General features: G+C 50.1%; 5 protein-coding genes across 5 annotated transcripts in view; 3 read left to right on the forward strand and 2 right to left on the reverse strand.

The window, feature by feature from the left end:
• The window catches only part of EJ05DRAFT_472961 (uncharacterized protein), a 2,112-nt gene extending 1,458 nt beyond the window's left edge, over nucleotides 1-654 (forward strand). The window contains exon 2 of the mRNA XM_033743287.1: nucleotides 89-654. Within this exon, the coding sequence (XP_033604476.1) occupies nucleotides 89-418 (330 nt within the window). The 3' untranslated portion in view covers nucleotides 419-654. The remainder of the gene's footprint in view (nucleotides 1-88) is intronic.
• A 1,063-nt stretch (nucleotides 655-1,717) lies between these two features.
• On the reverse strand, nucleotides 1,718-4,164 carry EJ05DRAFT_496904 (kinase-like protein; the record flags this gene model as incomplete). Its single annotated transcript, XM_033746464.1, has 2 exons — nucleotides 1,718-3,940; nucleotides 3,991-4,164. The coding sequence occupies 2 exons, from the start codon at nucleotides 4,162-4,164 to the stop codon at nucleotides 1,718-1,720; spliced, it is 2,397 nt and encodes a 798-aa protein (XP_033604477.1).
• Nucleotides 4,165-5,006: 842 nt separating this feature from the next.
• Nucleotides 5,007-7,124, forward strand: EJ05DRAFT_535320 (uncharacterized protein; the record flags this gene model as incomplete). The annotated part of the gene is made up of 5 exons (XM_033749242.1): nucleotides 5,007-5,143; nucleotides 5,264-5,451; nucleotides 5,965-5,975; nucleotides 6,275-6,446; nucleotides 6,557-7,124. 5 exons carry the CDS (start codon nucleotides 5,007-5,009, stop codon nucleotides 6,634-6,636), a joined length of 588 nt encoding a protein of 195 aa, XP_033604478.1. The 3' UTR covers nucleotides 6,637-7,124.
• A 3,567-nt stretch (nucleotides 7,125-10,691) lies between these two features.
• On the reverse strand, nucleotides 10,692-11,731 carry EJ05DRAFT_194698 (RWD-domain-containing protein). The gene is made up of 3 exons (XM_033739693.1): nucleotides 11,551-11,731; nucleotides 11,400-11,486; nucleotides 10,692-11,344 (listed from the first exon to the last, which is right to left on the reverse strand). Exons 1-3 carry the CDS (start codon nucleotides 11,615-11,617, stop codon nucleotides 10,788-10,790), a joined length of 711 nt encoding a protein of 236 aa, XP_033604479.1. The 5' UTR covers nucleotides 11,618-11,731; the 3' UTR covers nucleotides 10,692-10,787.
• Nucleotides 11,634-13,231, forward strand: EJ05DRAFT_507624 (TPR domain-containing protein). Its single transcript, XM_033747942.1, has 2 exons — nucleotides 11,634-12,415; nucleotides 12,474-13,231. The coding sequence occupies exons 1-2, from the start codon at nucleotides 11,847-11,849 to the stop codon at nucleotides 13,084-13,086; spliced, it is 1,182 nt and encodes a 393-aa protein (XP_033604480.1). The 5' UTR covers nucleotides 11,634-11,846; the 3' UTR covers nucleotides 13,087-13,231.
• Nucleotides 13,232-13,418: the final 187 nt, after the last annotated feature.

Consider the following 13,418-nt stretch of genomic DNA (forward strand, 5'->3'; position numbering starts at 1 on the left):
CAACAACAACAACAACAACAACAACAACAACAACAACAACAACAACAACAACAACAACAACAACAACAACAACAACAACAACAACAACAACAACAGCAATGCGAAGTCCAAAACGGCGCCTCAAATCAAGTCCACACTTGCCCCTCCGGCTTCTCCACAGACCATGACAGCGAAGACAATCACTTTCGGTAGCTTGGTGACTGTCAGACTCCCACCTGCCACCAAAACTCGAGTTCAACCCCCAGTGACGCCTTTGTCACCGTTCCCTGACTTCGCTGCTGTCGACCAAAACAAGCTCATAATACCGGATCATGGTATTGATAATAGTGACAATAGTGACAGTAGTGAAAGCTCGGGCTGGGTGAAAGTATCGGGGAAGGGAATGTCCTGGGCAGATATCGTCGAGGGCGATATATGAAGACCGTGACGGAAGGAAGGGAGAGAGTGAGAGAGATAAGATGACGATCGTTGAACAATTGTCGATGTTATACCGCAAGGACGCAATATAATTGGACGGCAGGTCCGGCAGTTGAAATCCTTTGCCAAGACCACCAACCGGCACTTTTCTTGGACGTTTTGTTAGGATTTCGGGACTTTGAGATTCTGAATTGAGGCTTCACGACAGGCGAGGCGTAAACCATTAGTCAGACTTCCTATTGCTGTAGCGGGTGGAATAGCTTGCGACCCACATTGTGCAATTCGCTGTTGTTTCACAAGACAGATCGCTTTTCCTTCTTGTCGTACCTTGCTACTGAAGCCCACACAATAAACACTGTGTTCCCGTATGTCTCCAAGCCCATCAATCCTGCGTCATATGTGGTGTTGCTACGGGTACCGACTGACAACGAGCCATTCTAATCGCATAGCGAGCTAGTATCATCAATAGAGTACTTAGACTTAAACGGTGATCCCAGAGGTGTCGAGAACATACGAGGAGCAAGAATAGGAACATCGAGCTGCATTGTCTAGTACGCATCGGTGTATATCAAATGGCAGATATGGAAGATAGTAACATCAAGAAACGAAATCATCTTCCTTTCTCAAGTTGGCCGTAGGCTCCATCCACTGCGTGGGGAGTACGGATAGATGGTAAATATTACATGGTGTAGGTATACAATGCCAACCCTTTCTGGGCATCTTTTATCTGTACAAAAGCCGCTACTGCGGCAGCAGGAAATCTCTTTTGTCGAGCGCGGCCAAACCCTGCGCTGATTCCCTAGATGTGAATGTGATGTGGGTGAACAAAAGAAATGCTAGGTGGTAAAACTTCGAAGTGTTCCGCTCCACCCTGTAAATAAAATGCCGCAGATAGTAGCTGAAAGCAGTGGTCTAAGAGGTATCGCCGGGTAGAACAATCTGGGTAGATGTAGTTGAAAATGAGAACGCAGCTAGGTCTCATGATGACCTGCTTGGGTATGAGGCACTAACAAAGGGAATCGACAAAGGAAACGAGGCCACAAAGCTATGCTGGAGGAATCGATACCAGGATGCGCCATGGAAATCGTTCGAGAAGAAAATGAAGTAAAGTTGTTAATGAGAGGTTGGAGTCCGGCCGTAAGTCGGACTCGGCGTGACAAGACTCCTACTGTAGTAGAAGACGGAACGCCTACGGAACGCCGCACCAGATGCTACATGTGAGACGCGACGTGGGAATGCTCATGCAAAGCCGTGCCAGACGGTGTGTGCTGTGAAGCTAATTGAACTAGATTGTTCACAGCTAGCGGTAGTGTGAGCCAGCGGCAAAGATACTTGCACTTGCGGTCGCTGCCCAGTCATTTTCGTCGTATGGTGGCGTTGGCCACTTGCTGACAGTCTCATGGTTTTGCGGTGGAGTCTTATGATTATGAATGGTCATTGGTTTGGTGGGAGTCGTGCAGCAGTCGTGTCCGAAACTGACCTCATTCCGGTTCGCTGAGTGAGAAGGTGTCATATACGAGGCCGCAGGACCTTGTTCAGACATTGTATGCGACATGGCTGGGCGTGTTGGCTCATGGGTACCTGGCTTCTGGTGCGAGTGACGGTCAAGACGGCTGGCAGCTTTGTGTGCAGACGTCAACGCTTCGTCCAGGAGTTCTTCCTCTTCATCTGGTGTTTCATAGCGATGCGTTGGGCCAGGATGCTTCAACGCACGACGAGTGCGACTTGATACCGGAGCACTCCCATTTGCCACGGGAGGAGGACCGCCGATAGCAGGTTGTTGATGTGGTACAGAATGGTGACGCTTCAGCATGGGATTACTAACAGCCTTTGGTAGCGCCGCAGCATTTGCTTGAGCAGCCACATCGAGGCTGTATCGTACGCTTTGCAGGGCTTTGTCGAGCTCAGACAAGTCGTTCTGCTGAGGCTGGACGTTGTTGACAGCCTGGGAAGTCTCGACAACCATGGATTGCCGGTTGCTAAGATTACCCCAAGGTGCACAACCAGCGCTCGCCTCAATGTCGTCCGAGTTGGGAGACATTGGGGTCTGATAACGGCCCGAGAATCTCCGAGCACGCTTTCGTAGATGTGAGAAGAAGCCTTCCTTGTGACTGCTTGGGGGTGACATCACGCGGGATTGGCCATTCAGAGCCCGCTCAGCTTCCTGACGATGGTGATCCGCATAGTGATTGTGCGACTGGACCGATAGCTGGCGTCCAATCTTTTTAGAACCCTTTTCGTCGACTTCACCTGGTCGCACATTGGCTTGGGCAGTGACAGCAGCAGAGAGAGGTGAGACTGGTCGAATCGATGGTAAGATTGGCATCGGCGCAGCATTGTTGGGCATGCCGTTTGTCCAGGTAGCACGTTTACTTGCGCTTGGGCGAACTTTCGTCGCAGATGAAGTCGACTCTGGAGCCTGCACATGCACTGGTGATGGATTTGGTGACAGAGGTCCCGTGATTGGATTGTGCTGTGGGACGGCTGGTGCGCTTTCGCGGGCGACTAGAGAACGTCTGAACCAAGAAGCCTTCATTCCGTCACTGCGGAGATCTGTGCTGCTAATGTCAGAGTGTTTGCGGCCAAGTAGTCGTGAAGCTGACGATTTCGGTCTCAGAGGATCGTAGGCGTCGGCGAAGTAAGGGTGTCCCAGGGCCTGGGACGATGTAGGTCGACGGGCGGGATCCCACATCAGACACCATGTTACGAAGTTTGCCAGGTCGGAAGGCCATTGCGGCGTAGACAGAATCGTCTCCATTGAGTGAGGCGCCATTTTCGGGAATGAGAAACCAAGCTTTTGAGCCAGCTTGACCCCGTCTTTCCATTCTCCACCGCCCACTTCGACATTCTGTTTGTTAACCCATCTCCCCGGACTTCCCATAATCTCACAAACCCTCCAGACTTGATCAACTTCGTTGCTACCAGGGAAGAGTGGCTTTAATGTTGCAATTTCCACGGCCATAGCACCAATGGCCCACACATCGACTGGCGCGGAATATTCACCGGCTCGTAGAAGTACTTCTGGTGCCCTGTACCATCTTGTTGAGACATAAGTCGTATATGGAAGTTTGGAATGAGTTTCTCGGGCAAGACCAAAATCTGCAATCTTGATTGTGTATGATGGTGGTGTGGAAGGTGGCGTGACAAGGGCTGAGTATCTCCGGAAAGCGCTTCCTGAGTCCGACTGTGCGGATGTGGATACAAGAATGTTCTCTGGTTTGATATCACGGTGGAAAAAGTCGTGGTGGTGAATATGTTCCAGTCCAGACATGATTTGGAACAAAATGCTCTTCACACTGCTTCCATCAAGTGGCTTGTGATCTCGCGCCTTCATCAGTTGGTAAAGGTTTCCGTCCATATATTCCATGGAGATGTGGAGCTTCTTGCTGTAAGGGTCGAGGAAAATATCGAGAGCAGGAACAAGGTGAACATGACTTGGCAGAGTTCGTAGAAAGATGACTTCTCTGAGTTCTAGACATTGGTTGAAGTGCTCGAATGTCTTCTTCATGGTTTTGATGGCTACCTGAATCAAGAGTTAGTGAAGTTCCGAATTGCTTCAAGGTCGAAGCATACTAGTGAACCTCTGCGTGCTACATGCGATCCAGCGCTGCGAACACGTCCTAAAACAACACTACCAAAGCTTCCATCGCCAATCTCCTTCATAATCTCGTATTTGTCCTCCAGACATAGTGGTGCTCGACCACCTTGGGAGTAAACCCGGTGCGTGGGGTCAAACGCGACCGTCATTGTGGACGTTGTGGATATAAAACCTAGGACGCGACAACGGCTCCTGTGCCCGGAGACGTGCTGTCGAAGCTATCACGTTTACTGGAAGACCGTGTAAGCGAAGCCACGCGAGACAGCAGTATCCTCAGTATGTATGACTTTGACAATCTATGAGCTCTCGGGGACCATTTCCGTTGACGGATTATCAGCGCCACCGAGCAGTCCTGTTGGTAGAGGAGTGAAGTAGGTGAGAGGAGGTCCGTTCGGATTGATGTCGATAGGAGATATGCGGAGGCCTAATTCGATGCAAGGTGTGGAAGATTTAGGAAAAGGAGCGGCAGAAGTTGGTCAAAAGAGGTGTTGATGATGAAGGTCCAAATCCACGGTAAGCGGGTGGGCTTCCGACAGGGTCTCTTTGACTAGGCGATCAAAGGAATAATAACGTCGAGACCATACCATCCGGCTGGGCGCCGTTGAGAGAGAAGAGGAGATGGTTGTGGACTGTGCGTGAGGCCAAGAGCCGTGCAGAAAAAGGAGGCTGCACAACTAATCTTCCGCGCTCGGGCATGTACTGACGGTCCGTTGGTGACTAGGCCTCGCCACTAGTCAGGTGAATGATTCGCGAAGACGCTTGTCAGATTAAACAGTGATTGCCCTGAAAAGACCGGCGTTATTATTGTCTAGGAAGTTCGTTGATAAACGAATTGTTGAGATCGTGACTGTAAGTTCGGTGGTTCGTGGTTGAAGGGTTGAAAAGTGAGAGAGCGCGACGACAGTGTCGAGTGGGGGCAGCGCAGCCTCGTAGTAATAGGAAGATACAACAGCAAGGGCGCAAGTAGAGCGTCTGGAAGGGGCGCACAAAGATGATACCTTTGCAGACCGGAGATCGACGAAGCCTAGTGGGCGTGGTGATGAGGCTTGGTTCGGAAAAATCTGGGGACGGAGCAAAGCGTAATGCGCTGGCAAGAGCTTCAAGGCTTGCTCGTCAGCGAGAGCACTTGTACGCAAGGTCTAGACACAAGCTGTAGATCAGAATGGAGCGGTGTAAACGTAGACTGGGGCGGTGTAGAAGAACAGAGTGTAGTGTTTGCTGTCGTGGAAGATGCGACAGCTTTTGCAGGTTGACGTTCGAATTCGCAGTGGGAAGTAGGCTCGCCAGGATGAGCAGGGATGTCGGCCAGTTTAAAGGGGGATCCACCTGTCTGAGCAAGCTCGCGTTCCTTTTTCCCCCGAGTGTGCGCACGAGCTGTGATGAGCAACGAACAAGAAGCAGGGAGCCTGACGTGCGTGTGGATGTGTGTGTTGTTGGTGTGTGCGTGGGAGCGAGTGGTGATGAGTGGTGAGTCTTGAGAGCAGAGCTAGACGCGCTAGTCGAGGCGTGAAAAGCAGCGATTGTGAGAGGTATAGGACGCGCGCATCGAAGGAATGGACGAGTCGCGAGATTCAAAGTGGCATTAGAGTTGAAAGAGGACAAGGCCAGGGGAAGTGGACTATGGGACGGTGGAGTGGAGCGTAAAGCGTGACGCGGATGAGGGATGAGAATGGGAATATTAGAGAGGAAATGGAAAGACAGGCTTAGACAGCGTAAGGTAGCCCGCCCGTTTCAGTGTTGCAGGAGGGCAAAGCTAGCCTCAACGCAGCAACGCGGGGGGGCTGGGGCCGCCATGTTATGGGGGGAATCTGGCCGAGTGCCTACTGAGTGGGCGCCGGCGGACGGGGCTGAGTGGAGGGAGGTCCGGGAAAGCCAGTGCTAGTCAGCCTGTGCTCACTACCCAGGGTGCCATGAATACTATTATTATTATTATAATTATCATTATTCAGCCCAGGTGCAGGTATGTATTGCTATTGCTAGCTAGTCGGGGGTCAAATTAGGTTTGAGACTCTCGACTTTCCACGCCGTGGGATGCCTGGTCTTGACTATTTCCACTTTCTTCTGGCCCCCAGCTGTTGCTCTGGACACTTAGCATTCAGCATTCAGCATTCAGCAGACAGTAGACAGTAGACAGGAGAACAAGTAATCATCTGCAGTAATCACCTTGCCTTGCAGTCGAGAAGTAGCATCGGGCATGTAAGGCCTGCAAAAGGGGCTGCTGTACCGCCTGCTGCACTGCTGAGGCTGCTGCTGCTGTAGGTGTGCTGCGTGCCTACCTACTACTACTACTACTACTACTACTACTACTACTACTACTACTACTACTACTACTACTACTACTACTACTACTACTACTACTACTACTACTACTACGTACGGGACCTTGAGGAAAGAGCCACCCGCCATGTGCATGAGACGTGCAACAGAACAGGTAAGATGGGAAGGCACGCTCCGCCCTTGCGCCGTTCCTGGACTACTCCAGGCATACGCCCAAGTAATAGTTACAGGTACCTGGGTAGTGCCTGCCTAACCATAGTACAGGTCATTTCCCTCTTTACTTGTTTCTCTCTTTCTTTACTGCCTATACTGGAACTGGAAGTCTGCACTTCCTACAAGGCTAGAAGGTTCTCTTGTACCGGACTTTCATTCGCATATAATTCTCACGTTACATGGACGCCGCTTAAAAGTTCTTTACCTTTACTGGCTGAAATTGGAGAACTTAGCGTCGTTAATTGGCTATAGTCTACTGTCTACCTGGCCCGTGCCTTCTTTTCCATTGTGCTCATTTAATCCTCTGCCCCTTGGCTTGCACATTTATTTTTGTGCACCCACATCCCTTCATGCTTACGCTCTAAATTACGCTACGCCTTAAGTTGTTGTTTCCGTCCGTCAGCGGCGTTGTTATGTTCTCTTTCCTTTTAAAATGACCTTTCTCTTTCATGACTCAGCCCATGTCTAATCCCCATATCAGCCATCCCCTTTTATCACGCCACACACTGCTTCTCGACTTCTATCAGCGCTATGCTTGCTCACGGTAAGCTGACGAAGATGTGTCCATGTGCGTCCGTTGCGCGACCGAGTCAAACACGGCAGTAAAAGCGACCGTTGTCGACGTAGTGTATGCACACAGGGTCAAGTAACGGGCGGCCACGTTGTTTCCTGTTCTCCTGCCGCGTCCATTCCTCTAGCTACAAAGACGCGCGCCATTCCTTTCCAGTAAGCTCCAATTCTTCCAAGTTAGCCTGCTTGGGCTGTAAGCTGGCCTGTTCGCCGGATCAGGCTGAGAATGGCGGGCATATCCTTGCTGATAGCCAATCGACACGCCGTCTGAACTCCACCGCAACACCTCGATTGATCCTCTCATCTAACGGCCACAAGCTTTGAATATCGGCCCTCGGTTGCATTGCCCCCTGACTATCTTCTGATCTGATTGGGTGGTTTTACTACCCCAGTCTAGCGTCCTTGTCCGTCCGTTTCCCATTGGATCACAGCAGGTCTTCAGTACGGATGGCGGACGCGGAAGAACGGCAGGCGACTCCCATCCACTGAGAGTGAATCCGTCACCACTGCAGCAGTGACATTTTCTTGCGCGAGTCATCGTAACTAATTGTTATATGGTCGAATATGGTGGGAACGATACGATTAGGCGCCATTTGGAACTTGCAATTTACATACGTCTCCTGTCAAGGGTGCGTTAGGGTTAATGCCCAACCTTCTCCACCGGCACCAAGACTGCGGTACATCTTACTACTCCCACGAGCCGAGAGAGCAGTACGACGTTTTATGTACAAGCATCATGCCACGATTACTAGGTCCTGGACCTGTCTGTGTCCATGTCATTACCAACAAATCTTTTGAAATCGCGCCAATGCTTTGATAGGGCTGTTTGACAGGGAGTGATCCTTGAACCTCCGTGTGCCGTCCGCTGTCAGCTTGTAACGCGGGTCAACCCGCCACCGCTGGTTCCCGTGAACCAGACCCGGACGCAGCAATAATATGGCGTATTATTATGGCATCGGCATGTGCTACTACCTAAGACACAGCATATCCGCACAATATTCAAATTCAAGCTAGCGGTCTATACAGTACGTCAATAGTTTGTCGAGAGCATCCCACTGACTGTCGTAGTACAGTATAGACATGTATCATGGCTACGTCAATTCTTGATGGTGCATGATTCGCACTCCGACGCAGAACGCGGGCTGTTCGATAGAAGTCCGGGAAACACTTGCTCCCGAGACATCTAACTCGCAAAAAGCCCATGCAGTTTGCATGTCGGGCATGCTCTATGCTTACATGCATGGCGACTGTGAGGCTATTTTTAATATCTGCCATGAGGCTACTGCGCGCTCTCGCCTCATTCTGACATAGCCACCGGAGGTAGCTGTGTAATACCCGACAGAACGCCGTTGACATACATGACGCGCATGAACGTGTGTCCCTGTTACTCAAACAAGACGCTGCGTCGTTCTGCATATACTTGGTCATCCAATGAATTGAGAATAGTGGTCCCTGGGAGAGACGTGCTTATGATACACCTGAAGTGAAACTCACTCCGTTCGGATCCCGCTGCAGGCAGGTAGTTTCATGCCACACATCGCGTCTCCACGCAGAACGCATCGCAGCCAAGACGCTCGCCTTAGGAAGTTTTGCTATGTCTATGAGCAGTCCAGACTCTATTTCCAAATGGCCCCACCAGCCTTGTTTTATGTCTCGCATTGCAAGTCATGGCGGTCTTCATTCATGTCCCCGATCTTTCGGGAAGAAGTCTAGTTGTCGATAAATTCCGTGACGTGCCGGAAGCTAAGGCTCCTACAGCAGTATCGTGGAGTCCGTGAAGTCGATAGTGGAACGTTGTCGGGTGGTCGTCAGTGTTGCGTCACGTCTGTCCATTGCCGCAACTTCTCCATCTGACATTGTTTAGATCTGCCTTGATCTGCGTCGCTGATTTTATATGCAAGAGCAAGCAATCATGAACGACCACCATGACACGAACAGAACCTTCCCAGCTCTTTGTCGAAATGGCATAGACAAATCTGAACTATACAGCCCACCGTAGCCAGACCTCCAGGTATGTACGACGTTCAAGGAACCCTTTCAGAGCTCTCTCCGTCTGTTCATATCTCTCATTCCGCTTATACACCACTTCTGTCATGCGGCGTTCCGCCACATTGCATTAGAAGCTGCCATACGTTCAGCATCATTTTTTCGAAATCGATTGGTGATGGGCAAGTAATATAGTGTGCACCGTGGCTGGTATCTGGTATAGGTAGACGAGTAGATCGCTCCTCTTTGGCATAGGTGTCATATAACACGGCGTATTGAAGATGTTTTCGTAACATACAGCGCTGGAAAGAGAAGAAAAGAAGACAAAAGAGGTAGTTGACAAGGTCACTTAGGTATATACCTATTAAAGCCGGGGGCATGAGCTCAGGTCGAGCATCCATCCATACACCTTGCAGGTTGAACTATGCCTCGGTCAATGTCCTCTGGCTACCTCCCTGGTTGCTTCCATGCACTACATACACTATCCATGTGGACTGACGGTTAGACATCGAGATACTTCAGATACTCATACTCAAAGATTCGAGGCAAACTGTGGTGCAGACTGGGGGTATATGATGTCATGTATGTATATACATGTACATACTAGGTATAGTATAGTATATATACACAGCTCAGTTCTCGCCAACATGCGGACTATCACGTCCTAATCAGACTTCCCAATTCGTGTTACTAACTCGTGATCTTCGTTCTCAGACGACTTCTACTTCTCATCGTCGCAACAGACTTCTCCATACGTTTGCTGCTACGCCAATTAGGGTGTACCAGTAAGATTGATGTAAGGATCGCTCTCAGCTCTTGCCCTACCCCTGCTCCACTCAAGTTCCTCTATGTTCAGTTCGTATCCATTTACTTTTCCCTTCTTCCGGTTAGACCCTCTTGTAATCACTCACAATGTCAAATCAGCGGCGAAGTAGACAGCAGCCCTAACAACGGCGGCCATCAAGAGATCAGCGGAATTTGCGAGTAACCCGCCGATACATCTGCTGCTGCCAGCCCTGTGAACGGTAGGTTGGGGAGGAGACTTGGAATATAAGCTGAATGGCTGCGCGAGGGATCCTGGTCTCGGAAGGTAAGGCTTTCACGGCGTATGCGCCGGCGGCGACGCAGACGGATGTGCCAGGTGAATTTGATCAAAAAGAAAAATAAAGAGAGGCAAACGAGAGAAGAGATTCCTGAATGAAGGTAGGAATGGGAAGCATGCATATACAGACTGGTATGATTGGATCATATATATACATATATACATACCTGCTAGGTTGCTGTTGCTACAAAGATACGCTAAAAGATCTCAAGGTGTTGAGCATTTTTGTCTGCGTATCTTGCTCGCCCAGACAGACCTTCGGCTCAGAATGTGTGGAGGAGGATTGGATAGGGGGTAATAGTGCTCTTACATCTTCAGTACCTTGCCAACAGTGTACGACAGGGAGCTGCCCATGGTCGAGCTTGACTTGACCGAGATTTTTACTCTTATATTCCTTAGTGACTCGGTAGATTATCTAATTGTGAGCTTGTCGTATGTATGCTCACTTTGGGTGGACTGTCTGGTTCGTCAGGCGGTGGGTGTACCAAACCTATCAGACATTGCCAGGGCCTCCTGATGCACTCCATGCGCCTGGGCACCTTGAGAATTGGACCTATCCGGAAGATTCCACGGATGGCGTTGAATTTGCATGTTTTTGATTTATAGGCAAATCGGTTCCTCGCTTTATCCGCTCACTTTTAATCGCTTCAGTCCCTCTAAGCCATCGGCGCCTTCTTCCTCGTCCTCTTCGTCTGTCTTACCAGCCAGGCCTCGTTCCCATAGTTCCCTGCCGGTAAGCTTCTTCTCTTCCTTCGCAACTCGCCTCTTCTTGTCTTCAATCTCTTTCTCTTCTTGCTTACGTTTCTCCTCCTCGACCATCTCTTGTCGAAACCTTTCTCTCCACTCCAGAAACGATTTCTTTGTCACTGCGGTGCCGACAAATTTTCGGTTCTCTTCCTCTTCTGCCTTTGCTGCCTCAAATTCCTTTTCTGCCTCCTCTGCTTTTTGTCGCTCTGTGACTAGGAGCTCAGCGCTGTCCTTGAGAGTGCTAACGAGGGTAAAGACCATAGCCATTCCTATATTCTCTTCTATTGTAGTTTGAAGGGACTCCAGTAGCCGAGGCTTATCCTCTTGAATGTCAAGAAGGGGGTGCTTGGGCGCATTCGAAGGGGCTGATATGTCCAATTCGGGGGCTTCATCTGGATAGTCTGGAGGATATCGGACGTGCAGGAGTATCGTCGCTAAAGATGCATGAGACTATGACGTTCGTGTAGTGCGCTCGTATGAATAACGTACGCAGTTCTTCGGCATCATCGCCATCAATTGAGTAATCTGGTGATACGTCGAGCGCTATTGAAACGCGGTATTCGGTGTCTGTCACATCTGAGAAGTGAGAGGTCAGTATGAGCTATATCTGACTTCTAATCACGAACTAAGGTAAGCATACCTGTAATTTCATCTGGAAAGATCGAGTCGAGGACTTCTCTCTCCTCCTTTTGCTCTTCTATACCCATTTTACTGAGAAGTACAGCGGGTGCGCTCGATGTTGACCTGAGCTTTGTCGCGGGGCTAGATTTAGCGGGGTCGCCAGCGTCACCCGTCGATCGCGTGTGCTCTGCCGCAGCCAAATTTTTTTGGACGCCAAGATTTCGCGATTTGAGGTCAAGATTCTCTACAGTGGTAACTTCGTGTTCGGCCTCCTTTTGCTATGAAAGTCCGTGTATACCACTTATTATCACAACCATGGCCCCGACAAAACCACAAGATCGCAATCGTAGATCGAAGAAGAGCAAGAATCCTGCAAACCAGAATGGAGCTCCAAAGAAGCCCAAGCAAAGGCCGGAAGACTTACTCGCAGAAGCAATTGCATTGCTGCAGACATCACAACCCGACGAGGCCCTGATACAAGCTCGTCGCGCACTAGCTATCCTACAGCCGCAACCAGAAGAGCCACGTTTAGAAGCATTGCCTGCACTTAATCTACTTGGGGAGATCTGTGTGGAATTGGGCGATGCTGATACCGCCAGAGAATATTTCACAATTGCAGCAGAACTAGATCCAGAAGGCAGCATTCCAGAAGAGTCGGGGGGAGGTTCAGAAAAGTACCTATGGCTGGCGCAACTCTGCGAAGAGGGTGGTGCCGAGAGTGTTCGCTATTTCGAGCAAGGCGCAACGATCCTTAGACGGCAGATTGCGCATCTTGAGAGTCTCTTGAAACGGACACCGCTGCAAGAGGCGTTATTAGGTGACAAGAAGATCAAGATGGCGAATGCGTTATGTGGAGTGGTAGAGGTGTACATGACAGATCTTTCGTAAGTCTTCCTGCCCACACCCTTATCATAGCAAGTGCCAAGTACTGAATGTGGATAGATGGGAAGAAGATGCGGAGGCCAGATGCGAATCCGTTGTCACAGAGGCAATGCTAGTCGCGCCCAACAGTCCGGAGGTCCTCCAAACGCTTGCAAATGTACGGATCTCACAGTCAAAGATGGAAGATGCGCAGTCCGCCCTATTACGAAGCCTGGACATATGGAAAGACTTGCCCCCTGAAGACGCAAAAGTGCCCGACTTCCCGACAAGGATCAGCCTAGCTCGTCTTTTGATGGAGGCAGACATGAAGGAAGAAGGATTTGAGGTGCTTGACAGATTAACGACAGAGGACGATTGCAGTGTAGAAGCTTGGTATCTAGGAGGGTGGTGTCTCTACTTGCTTGGAGAGGAGGCCAAGTCCACGGCTAGTTCTTCGACAGACAAGAGTGACGTCTCAGCGCTCCTCACACAAAGTCGGAGATGGTTGAAAAGGGCGCTGAAGCTATACGAAGCGTTGCATTATGAAGACGATCGATTACGGGATCACACGGTCGAACTGGTCGAGGAACTGGACAAGACACTAGGTCTAGCAAACGACGAGGATGATGAGGATGATGAATGGGTTGACGAACCCGAGGTCGATAGTGAAGATGAGACAATGGAAGGAACTTGAGACTTTACTGTGTTGTTGGTTCAATGTAACCAGTTCGCTGTAACTTGGCGATCTCGCCTCTTTGTTAAGCTCCAAATACGTCGTCGGAGTTTCAATCGGGCTCAATCTTGCAAATGAAAGCCAGTAGCAGCCCAAGAGAAAACCCGTACAGTGTCCCAAGCAATGACACTTGCGAGACACACGACTTGAACATTCTGTACCCTGGTCCTTGTGCACTTCCCAATCAAAACTCTCGGGAGCCCTGATGAGTAACAATAGATCTGCGCCCCACTTCAAGGAAGCGGGTAGCCCATGTATCCAGATCCTTGCTAGCCCGTGCCCAATTGCGGGCA

The sequence above is a fragment of the Pseudovirgaria hyperparasitica genome (assembly GCF_010093815.1).
Source record: "Pseudovirgaria hyperparasitica strain CBS 121739 unplaced genomic scaffold EJ05scaffold_2, whole genome shotgun sequence".
In the NCBI taxonomy this organism is placed as follows: Eukaryota; Fungi; Ascomycota; class Dothideomycetes; order Acrospermales; family Acrospermaceae; genus Pseudovirgaria; species Pseudovirgaria hyperparasitica.

Excerpts from the sequence above, each read along its gene's own strand:
- EJ05DRAFT_194698 (XM_033739693.1), bottom strand. The coding sequence starts at position 11,617 with ATGGGTATAGAAGAGCAAAAGGAGGAGAGAGAAGTCCTCGACTCGATC. Across the intron at positions 11,487-11,550 it reads CTTTCCAGATGAAATTACAG|ATGTGACAGACACCGAATAC; the intron begins GTATGCTTACCT and ends CTCACTTCTCAG. Across the intron at positions 11,345-11,399 it reads CGATGATGCCGAAGAACTGC|CGACGATACTCCTGCACGTC; the intron begins GTACGTTATTCA and ends ATGCATCTTTAG.
- EJ05DRAFT_507624 (XM_033747942.1), top strand. The coding sequence starts at position 11,847 with ATGGCCCCGACAAAACCACAAGATCGCAATCGTAGATCGAAGAAGAGC. Across the intron at positions 12,416-12,473 it reads GTGTACATGACAGATCTTTC|ATGGGAAGAAGATGCGGAGG; the intron begins GTAAGTCTTCCT and ends GAATGTGGATAG.